An 11,489-nucleotide genomic window follows, 5' to 3' on the forward strand; every position below is an offset into this window, starting at 1 on the left:
ATTTTAAAATGCAAAATAAATGGAAAAATCTAAAAATTCTTTTTTTAAATATTATTTTCGGAACTTGAATTACCTAAAAAAAATTTAAAAAAATTAAAAAAAAAAATCCTATTTTTTTTAAAAAAATACGTGAAATATTCTAAATAGAATATTACACTGTATATATTCTAAAAATAATTTTAAAATGCAAAATAAATGGAGAAATCAAAAAACTCTTTTTTTAAATATTATTTTCAGAACTTGAATTAACTAAAAAAATAAAAAAATAAAAAAAAATGCGTCTCACGGTCTCACAAAATTAGACCGTCTCATATTAACCTAACCCTATATATATATATATATATATATATATATATATATATATATATATATATATATATATATATATATATATATATATATATATATATATATATATATATATATATATATAAACTTACCCACGTTAAATTTTCCAATCAATGGTTCCACAGCTTATATATTAAGAGGCTAACAAGTTCTTGGCCTACTATCTTTTGGTACGTAATTTGCTTGTCAACATATCTTTAACTTAGAAAAATTCTCCCGCCAATCATATATGTATGTATTCATTTTTCCAGTTATAATCTAGAAACTACGACCAGCTTTGAGTTTACTAGTGGCCCTGAATTGAAGTGATCGATGGATCTGTTTCTCATATTCCTAAACATTGTTTCTGTTATTATATCGATCATCTCTTTCATCTTCATCTTGCCTGTACTTTCATTGCTCCGCATCTTGAAGTTTTGCACCCGATCTGTATACCAAGAAAACCTCACCGGAAAAGTTGTGCTTATTACAGGAGCTTCTTCTGGTATCGGCGAGGTAACCTATACAAATGCATATGACTTTTTTCCTTTCAAATTACATCCGTAATTAATATATGAATTGATGATGGGTTTACACTATTGAAGCATTTGGCGTATGAGTATGCAAAACATGGATCGAGTTTAGCGTTGGTTGCGAGAAGAGGAGAACTGCTAGAGGTGGTTGCCAGAAAAGCTAAGGAGCTGGGAGCGGCGGAGGCAATTGTTATCAAGGCCGATGTTTCGAAGCGTCAGGATTGCGAGAGATTTGTCAATGAAACGATTAACCGTTTCGGTAAATGTAAGTTTCGCCATCAATTCCTTTCGCATTGATGCTGTAAGTAGGATTCTGTTGCACTCATGTCTCATATGGTAGCTATGGCATCCAAAAGTCATTTGAAGAAAATTTATTAGCCGACCTTTTTTAGAAGAGCTTTTATTTTATTTTATTTTTTTTATCTAACTAATCTATTATCAAAGAAAAATACATTTCATAGGTCTAAGTATTTTCATACATCGATTGTAATTTATGAGTAGATTAGTTTGCCGTTTAAAAAAAAAAATCTAAATAATCTAAATTAACGGTAGATTTACAATACCCCAAAACATATATTTTATATGTTTTATGATTGATTTTTTGTTAGGTAATTTCGAACTCCATTTAGAGCAATACGACCATGTGGAAATATTTAGGGATAGGAACTACTATCCAAAATTAATTATATAATCATTAGGAATTTAAACATTTAAAATGAATTTGTTTATATTTCAATTTCATAAGTCAGGATCCGATAAAAATCTAAAAATTGGTATGCAAAGTGTCAAATGGAATTTTTTGACGTGATGAGGCTTTTGAATCATAATAATATTATATATAACATTTAAAGATCATAAACATTTTGAATTATAATATTTTTTAATTACATATTTTTAAACAAAATTATCTTTTTCTCATATAGACTCTAGTTCATAACATGATGTATAATTTCACTTTGGAATATAATATTTTGGATCAGATAATATTTCAATCAAGCCAAGTTTTGCCTCATTACAAGTTTTGAATCTTAGTATTTTTTTTAATAATATAATTTTGAAATCATAAAGAGTATGATTACAGATGATAATATTCTTAAATTAAAATATGTTTTATCATAACAAATTAGTAATCATAAAAACATGGAAGCATAACATTTTTGCATTATAAATATACAAAATTTAACAAATGAGACTTTTGGTTTTAAATATATTCTAAAAAAAATCCTTATGTACCTTTTTTTTCCTGTATGAATAGTCCTTTTGGATAACACTTCGCACACAAATGGTTGTTAGTCACTTATTCCTAACGACTGTTAGAGAGACAGACGTTAAGTCCCGATAAGGATCATTTGTGAAGTATTGTGAAACTTCATATAAGAATCATTTATGAAATTTTTTAAAACTTCGTATAAGTACCATTTGTGAATTTTTTTATAAAAAAATCTACTAGACTATATATTAATTATCATCAATCAAATAAAAAAGCAAAAAAAAAAAAACTAAAATATTGAAATGTAATATTTATATATAAAAAATTAAACTCATTAATTTTAATCAACATACAAATATATTTTATGTAATATATAAATAATTTTTATTATCTAACCTTTATCTAAAATACTTAAACTATAATTCATAATTAAATATTTTCTTTTTCTATTTATTTTATCTAGATGTATTTTAAGTATAAATATCATTTTATCTACTGTTAGTTTTTAAATAATATAATTGTAATATAATCTGAGAGATTTACCTTTATTTTTGTTATACAAATATATTTATTTTTACAAATAAATATGATAAGTTATTACAAAAAATATGTTATTATAAAAATAATAATATGTTGCCACTTTGTTTTAAAATAATAATTGTGTGGTATTGAGTTAAATGTAAAATATGTTTCGGCTTTGGTTTAATAATACGAGTTTGTTGTTGTCTTCCATTAAAAGTAAAACTTTGACAATCAATGAATTGTATTGACTTTAAAAATATTAAATAAGAACAAATTAAATTAAAGACAAAATTACAAAAATGGTCCTTGTGGTTTGTTAAAAGTAACAAAGTCAGTCTCTCCTAATTTTGTTTGATGCAAAAGGCCCCTGTGGTTTGCAAAACTTGCATAGATGACCCTTTTTACTATTCTGCCATCAGGAACTGAATCTGTAAAGGCATTTTCGTCTTTTCAAGTATAAAGAGACTGAATTCGTGATATTTACTAAACCACAGGGACCATTTTTGAAAAAAACAATTAAATTGCTAGGAAGAGAACTCGAACTCATGACCTCCACCCCTCTTAAAGTAAGGGAGCCTTAACCAATTGAGTTGAATGCTCTTTTGGTTTATTATTTTTTAAAACTAATTTATATATTAATAAAATCTTAAAACATAAACAATAAATATAATATAAAAAACATTTTTTTACCTAATTTTTTTTAAATAAAACAAAATGTATTTTAGTCGTATTATAAAAAAATAGTTTTTTACAAACAAATTGTATGTATTATTATGTATTTATTTTACGTAAAATATATATTTTTTGTCTTTAAAAAATACGTTTTTGTAAAAAATGTTTTTTATGTCTTTGAAATAGTAATAATACTTAATACTACTCATGACATAAAAAATGTATAAACTCTTTTGGGTCGCTAGTTCTAACCGTTTTTTCGGTTCTATGTATTAAAAACAAATTAACAATAATTTTGTTATGTGTCTAAACAATTTATACGGTTTTTTTTATGTCAAGAGTAGTGTTAATAATTGTTATTTCAAAAAGATATATCACTATGTCTTTCCTTCTTCATTTTAACAATACGATTTAGAACTTGCGATTAAGATGAAATACGTATTTAAAAAAACATAAAAAAAACGTATAAATTGTTTAGATACATATAACCGGATACGTATATATCTTATCTAAAATACGTATTGTTCTAAATCGTATTTAAAAAAACATAAAAAAAACCGTATAAATTGTTTAGATACATATAACAGAATATATATATATATATATATATATATATATATATATATATATATATATATATATATATATATAATTTAAAATATGTATGGTTCTAAATCGTATTTAAAAAATATAAAAAACCATATAAATTGTTTAGATACATATAACCGAATATGTATATATCTTATTTAAAATATGTATGGTTCTAAATCGTATTTAAAAAAACATAAAAAACCGTATAAATTGTTTAGATACATAACAAATCTATTCGGTTAAAATACATATAACCGAATATGTATATATCTTATTTAAGATACGTATGGTTTTTTATATGTATTTAAAAAAACATAAAAAACATATTGGTTATATATCTTATTTAAAATTTGTATTCATCTTAATCACAAGTTCTAAATCGTATGGTTAAAATGAAAATGGAAAGACACAGTGATATATCTTTTTTAAATAACAATTATTAACCCTACTCTTGACAGAAAAAAAACCGTATAAATTGTTTAGATACATAACAAAATCGTTGTTAATTTGTTTTTAATACATATAATCGAAAAAACGGTTTTAGAACTAGCGACCCAAAAGAATTCATACATTTTTTTATGTCATGAGTAGTGTAAATTATTACTATTTCAAATACATAAAAAAAACATTTTTTACAAAAAAACGTATTTTTTATACGAAAACGTATTTTTTAAAGACAAAAAATATATATTTTACATAAAATAAATACATAAAAATACATACAATTTGTTTGTAAAAAACTATTTTTTTATAGTACGACTAAAATACATTTTGCTTTATTTAAAAAAAATTATGTAAAAAAATGTTTGTTATAATTTATTTATTGTTTATGTTTTAACGATTTTGTTAATATATAAATTAGTTTTAAGAAATACTAAATCAATAGAGCATTCAGCTCAATTGGTTAAGGTTTTAGTAATTTAAGGGGTGGTGGTCACAAGTTCAAGTTCGAGTCCTCCCCTTAGCAATTTAACTCTTTTTATCAAAGAAATTTCAAAAATGGTCAAAAGGGCCATCTATGCAAGTTTTGCAAATCATATGGGCTATTTGCATTAATAAAAATTAACAGAGACTGACTTTGTTACTTTTGGCAAACCACAGGGACCATTTTTGTAATTTTATCTAAATTAAATATAGTCAGTTTAGTGGTTTGGTTAAAAGTTAAATTTGAATAATATATGATTAAATTGAATTATATTTTTTATATTTCAATTAATATTTATAAAGTCAATATAATTTAATATAATTTATTGATTGTCTGGATTTTACTTTTAATTAACGACGACAACATACTTGTATTACGAAATTTTGCATGTTGATTAAAATTAGGTAAAATTTATATAACAAAATGTATTCATAAATTAAATAAAATATATTTGCAAGTTGATTAAAATTAATAAGTTCTATTTTTTATTTATATAATATTTATTTTCTATGTTTTAGTTTTTTTTTCTTTTTATTTGATTTATGATGATTGATACAAAGTGTAAGAGACTTTTTTTAAATTTCACAAAATGGACCTAATGTGAATTTTCAGAAAAAAAAAAAAATCATATATTGCATGCAAAATTTTCTCCAAAAACAATCATTCATGCAAAAAATGTTAAGATCTATTTTGGAGAAAAAATTTAAAACCAAAGGACCATTTGTTAAATGTTATCTTAATTATAAATATTTTGAATCATTTTATTTTTTAACATTATATTTTTCACAAAATTACAATCTTGTAAAATAAATTTTTGATATTTAAACAATCTTATTTTTGAAGTTTTTCTTTTGAAAAGTTAATAAAATAGAATTTACAAGAAATCTTTTGAAGATTTTTGATTTGGAGAACAAAATTTTGCATCTATTAGTAAAATGAAAATTCACTGAAATAGTAAAATGAAAAACCACTTCTTTTCTTTGAAATTGAAGAAAAAACAATTTATCTTATATTTTATAAAACTAATATGTCATTAGATTAAAGTGTGAACCCTTAAGAAAACTTGTTTTAAAAAAAATGCATTCTCACTGATATAGTAAAGAGAAGATCACTTGAATTTTAACAACATATTGAGACAAAATCTTTTGAAGATTTTACAAAAATAAACATATAAAAAAAATAAATTTTAATGATTCACTTATTTTGTAAAAGTAAAATAAATAGTTATAATAAAATTTACATATCCACTAGAAGCATAAGAATAACCTATTATAAATTATAAGGTCGCATTTGTTGACTTTTGGTCAATCATTTTTTATGTCATAAACATATCATTGTATTTGTAGAAGCATAAGAATGAACTTTTTATGTCATAAACATATCATTGCATTTGTAGAAGCATAAGAATGAACTGTGATCATTATAATTACATAAAACTCTATTTTCAACAGTGGATTGTCTTATAAACAATGCTGGGATCATAATACCTGGTCTTTTTGAAGACCAACGATGCATCACTGATTATGCTTCAATCATGGTACTTGTCATCTATACTATAATTGTTTATTTCATGGTGTTTTATTAGAAGTCTCATCAACCTCTATATAGTTATTCGAGTCTCACTTTTTTAAAGACACTTTTAGAAAATATATATATATATATATATATATATATATATATATATATATATATATATATATATATATATATATATATATATCATCGAACATAACCTAATTTGACATCAAAGCTGGATTTTTGTATCCCCGAGGTGCTCAACACATACTTCATCATGCGTGCTAGAGTATGATATTGTTTTCGACCCAATTTCATCAATATATATATATATATATATATATATATATATATATATATATATATATATATATATATATATATATATATAAAGTCAATTACTCTACATATCTTACATGTGGAACTTAAATCAAAGACTAAATATATAACAACATGAACACCCAAAGACTATACATTTTCTATTATTTATTAGGACGTAAACTTTTGGGGATCAGTTAATGCCACACAATTTGCACTTCCACATCTTAGAAAGAGAAAAGGGAGAATAGTTGTGATCGGGTCTACGGGTGGATGGTTTAATGTGCCAACAATGAGTGTGTATAATGTAAGTGCAAAGCTCAAGATTTCTTTTAATAAAGTGTATGTTTTTAATATTTTATTTATCTTCTTATGAAAATGGATTTTTTAGGCAAGTAAGGTAGCACAACAAAGCTTCTTTGAAACACTACGAGTTGAGCTTGCTCCGGACATCGGGATAACAATGGTAACTCTCGGGACAGTCACTACACCATTAGCTAATGATGATTTCTTAAATGAGGTAAATAATATGTGTCTATCAATGTGTTAATCATCATATGATTTGATGTGTTAATCATCATATGATTTGATCATTCCATGGTCCATTTTTACATTTATTAAATAGATCAAATTTTAACCAACAATACAACTAAAATAGATAATAAGAGAGTGTTAGGATATGCGTTGAAACTATGACATCAAGTTAATTACAAGTTTATACTTAATTGGGTAAGAATATGTAATAAGGAAATTTGATTTTAGATGTCGCAATAATAATTATGAAAATGCACATACAAACACTCATGAACTTCAATTATTTTTACTAATGTTTCGGGAAATTTGATTATGATTTTTGGTAGTCCGATACAGTAAAAAAACAATAAATCAATAAGATGCAATGTTTTAAAAACCGATTTTTTAGTTGAACCGATATGATGACCGGTTCCCGGTTCGACCGCCGGGTTAAACTTTATTTAGTAACACCACGTCAATCCACCTTACACCAACAGTTACCAAAATTTTAAGTGGGGTATCATTAAATAGCCATTTTACATGACTATTTAATCAATAAAATTATTTTCTAACCTCCAGGTTTCGTAAAATGGTTTACGTTTTCTTTATTTTGATTTTGCAAAATCGGGTTAGAGTTTAGTGAGAAAGTTATATTAATGCAATGTAGTTATTTTATAATATTTCCCATTAATGTTCATTTAGCAATACTCTCCCTCTCATTTTCGTAATTTTTTTCTATTTTCCCATCAAATTGACATTATGAATGTTGTTATCTTTCTTAAATTAAAAAGTTGACTTTTTACCAAATGACATTTTAACTACCTAATTATCTAATTTTATTTTTGAAGCCCTACTAAACATTTTGAAAATACACGTCCAAATGTCACTAACATGAGATTATTTATTGGCAGGCAAATATACAATGGGTGCCAATATACCCAGTTGGAGATTGTGCCAAGGCAATCGTGAACAGTGTGAGACGTGGAGATGAATACTTGACTGAGCCTCCATGGATGCGATCAGTCTTTTTGTGGGTAATGTTTTTTCCGGAGATATGGCACGCAGCCCGCCGCCTCTTGTTGGTGAATCGTCAGAAGGCTTCATCACAAAAGTGGAAATCATGCAATAATGGTTCACTTTAAACCCTGGATCATATACATGATTTTATATACTCATCAAGTATATGGTATGAAAACCATTAAATAAATAAAAGAGCATCCAAATTAAACATCTCATTAATTAGTAATATTTTCGTTTCAAAACATTTTAAAAACCATATATGGATATGTGCATGTATGGAGATAATATATTGGTCATGATAAATTAAGGTAAATTTTGTACTTATGATTGTGTTTTTAATGATTGCAACGTGTATTTACACAAAATACACAAATATCGCAGATTTCTTAGGCCCCACAATTTAGAAAGGTGCTCAAACCTTGTTTGAAATTCAATATTGAGGATTAAGTGATGCAGAGTTTATCAAACAACAAAAAATCTTTAAAAACAAAGGATCTTGGTTGTAACATGTCGCATACAGACGTCTGGTCAAAATTGTTTTGAAGGATGGTTTCAACCAAACCCTTTCCATACGAATACTCACTGTTTATGTTATCTTTTTATTCAGACTATTTTTTATTACTTATTTTGTTCCGACGATTTTTGTTTTTCTTTTTTTTTCATTCAAAATATCAATGTGTTATTTTATATTTTTTATTATATTGTTTTTTTCAAAACTAATTATATTATTTTCTTAGAATTATTTAATCAATCGGGCCTCTAACCTCACCCTCACCCAACGTTAGTCTCACCCTCGTCACAAGGAAAATTAGAATTATTTGTATTTTTGTGTTTCTGTTATTTTTTACTTTTTAATATTTTTATTAGATATTATTATTATTAAATTAAACAATAGTATTAAAAATTATTTTTTTCAGAGCAAACTTAAATCGTGTTAACTTTTTATCTTTCTTTTTTTAGTTCGGATCATCATTGTTTTATAATTTACTGTAATTTTCATACCTATTATACACGGGAAAAAATAGACAAAACTATAAAAAATGGTTCATGTGGTATGCATTTTTTTCAGAAAAACGTCCAAACCCTTAAAAAAATTATTGGTGGTCATTTTGAACATCTTTCGTTACGTATTTAGTCATTCGAAAAATTGAAAAGACTAAATTGTCCTTCTGATATTTTTTTTATGTTTTTTCTATTTAATTTAAAGTTTTTTTAAATTCAAATATGCCCTCACCCCCCTCCCCTCACACGCACTTGCAAATCATACACTAAAAACATTTTAAGATTTGTAACTCAATAGCGTTGGGTTTTCAATCAGAACTCAATGAAAATCATTTATGGGTTTTTTTCTCAACCATAACTCAAGAATCGAACCCCTTTTCCAAATTTGTTCATGGTCACCTCTATATACTTTGAGCTTCCCCTTGATATGTTATAATACACCAAGAACAAGGTAAACACACAGAGGTTGATTGTTGATTGTTGAATTAAACTGACTAGATTATTCGGAGGTTTGTTGCATTCTCATCACTTCACAAACAACATTCCAAAGAGTATCTTATCTTTTGTATATCCTCCCATTCAGCATCTCCCTTGCTACATTTCCCTTTAAAATCTACAAATGCTCTGTAAACAAACCCATTTTCATCTCTAATTCTCAACTTAATCATAATCAAAATAAGAAGAAATCAAAGAAGACACAACTAATCTCTCAACACCTTCTCATAATCATCAGGCTATTCAGCAAGACTCTTCATAACCAACGTGTTAGATACATTAGAAGTATCATGCTCATCAAAGAGTAAAACAAGATGGTGTTTGCAATCTCCATCTCAGTTAAAAAAATGTAATTTTCATCTGAAGATATAAGCAAATATGAAAGGAGATCTTGTGAAGACGATGTTTTTCGTTCTTCCAAACTCACTCCTCTTTGATAATCGTCATTAATTCTTTCCTTACCGAACACAATCCTTCCCTGTTCCTAACTTGCTCTTAATCGACTTAAGCAGCAAAATGGCACCAAATTCAATCCTCCTTCTTTTCTAATCGATCGCATTCTTTCCCTCTTTTCCCAAATTCCAAATCAGATAAGTGTTGGTAGGTTTTTCTTTTTGGAAGGGAAGTGGCTTGATGGTAGTTGGAATAGTGGTGTGAGTAGTATGCAAAACATATAAATCCTATGTATGCATACAACCCTAAAAATTGATATATGTTTTCTCTAATTAAACATACAACTTGAACAACAAAATAGAAACCCTAGAACACTAGCATATTTTTCGAAAAACACAAATAGGGCTATAAAAATCATACATTGATTGCTATATAATAATAAAAATCCAAATCCTTGTGTTGTTGAAGCCTTGAGAGCAAGCATCACAAATGTCACGCCTCTAATGGTTCACACCCAACACTAACAAAGGAAGATGATTGAGAAAGAGGAGAGAGGAAGAATTTTTTGGCCTAACCCTATAAGGAATAGCATGACCGAAATTCTTATGGTTGAGGCTGTATATATAGTGTAGTCAGGAAACCCTAAATAAGTCCTAATCTAAGATTATCTTAAACCGGGTAATTATCCACTTTCATGTTAAAAGAAATTCGAATTTATGTGATGGAGAGGCTTTATAGATAGAAGAAATTTGAATTTATATGATGGAGAGGCTTTATAGATAGAAGATTAAGGGGCAATCTTAGGATTTAACCATATGTCCTTCCACTAGACTGAAGTTGTCCAAGCTTAAGGATCTGCAAAGGTAAGTTCTTAAATATGTTTTGTCCTTATATATGTTTGTCCTTTAAAATGTATGTCCTTATATATGTTTGTCCTTCATTATGTGTATGTGGACAGGTTTTGGAAAGTTATACCATTTGGTTATCAACAGTATGAAGTCAGACTTGGGTATGATGCATATGTTGTGGACCTTGGTAGCAGGACATGTGCCTGTAGAACTTGGCATTTAACAGGTTACCCTTGTGTGAATAGGTATGCTTGCATTGCAAACCTCAACAGGGATGTAGAGGAGTATGTGTCACCGTGGTTTACCACAACAATGTTCTTAAACTGTTATAGGTATACCATTAACCCACTCAATGGTATTGACATGTGGCCTCATGTAGACTACATCAAGTCATTGCCCCCCAAAAGGAGAAGGCTACCAAGAAGATCATCAACAAAAAGAAAAAAGGATCATATTGAGAGGGAAAACCAAGGAAAAAAGCATTCAGTCACAAAAAGAGGTAGTGTGATGAAATGCAGCATATGTAGGGAAAGTGGGCATAATAGAACCACATGTCCTCAAACCCCAATTAAGGAATCATCAAATCCAAGTTCAAAGAAAAAGAA

General features: G+C 26.8%; 1 protein-coding gene across 2 annotated transcripts; it reads left to right on the forward strand.

The window, feature by feature from the left end:
• Window positions 1-444: 444 nt before the first annotated feature.
• Window positions 445-8,468, forward strand: LOC145083257 (11-beta-hydroxysteroid dehydrogenase-like 4A). 2 transcript variants are annotated; one of them, XM_079023370.1, is made up of 7 exons: window positions 445-518; window positions 600-843; window positions 933-1,125; window positions 6,232-6,317; window positions 6,789-6,920; window positions 7,005-7,133; window positions 8,038-8,468. In XM_079023370.1, exons 2-7 carry the CDS (start codon window positions 661-663, stop codon window positions 8,266-8,268), a joined length of 954 nt encoding a protein of 317 aa, XP_078879496.1. In that variant the 5' UTR covers window positions 445-518; window positions 600-660; the 3' UTR covers window positions 8,269-8,468. The 2 variants fall into 2 exon arrangements, with proteins under 2 accessions (XP_078879496.1, XP_078879495.1); XM_079023369.1 differs by having other exon boundaries at window positions 502-843.
• Window positions 8,469-11,489: the final 3,021 nt, after the last annotated feature.

Source organism: Lactuca serriola, chromosome 1, assembly GCF_051521515.1.
Source record: "Lactuca serriola cultivar US96UC23 chromosome 1, Lser_US96UC23_V15, whole genome shotgun sequence".
In the NCBI taxonomy this organism is placed as follows: Eukaryota; Viridiplantae; Streptophyta; class Magnoliopsida; order Asterales; family Asteraceae; genus Lactuca; species Lactuca serriola.

What these genes read in the sequence shown, in the direction of transcription:
- LOC145083257 (XM_079023370.1), top strand. Translation starts at nt 661, where the DNA reads ATGGATCTGTTTCTCATATTCCTAAACATTGTTTCTGTTATTATATCG. An exon ending in GATTAACCGTTTCGGTAAAT is followed by an intron (nt 1,126 to 6,231) that starts GTAAGTTTCGCC and finishes TATTTTCAACAG; the next exon opens with TGGATTGTCTTATAAACAAT. An exon ending in CAACAATGAGTGTGTATAAT is followed by an intron (nt 6,921 to 7,004) that starts GTAAGTGCAAAG and finishes TGGATTTTTTAG; the next exon opens with GCAAGTAAGGTAGCACAACA.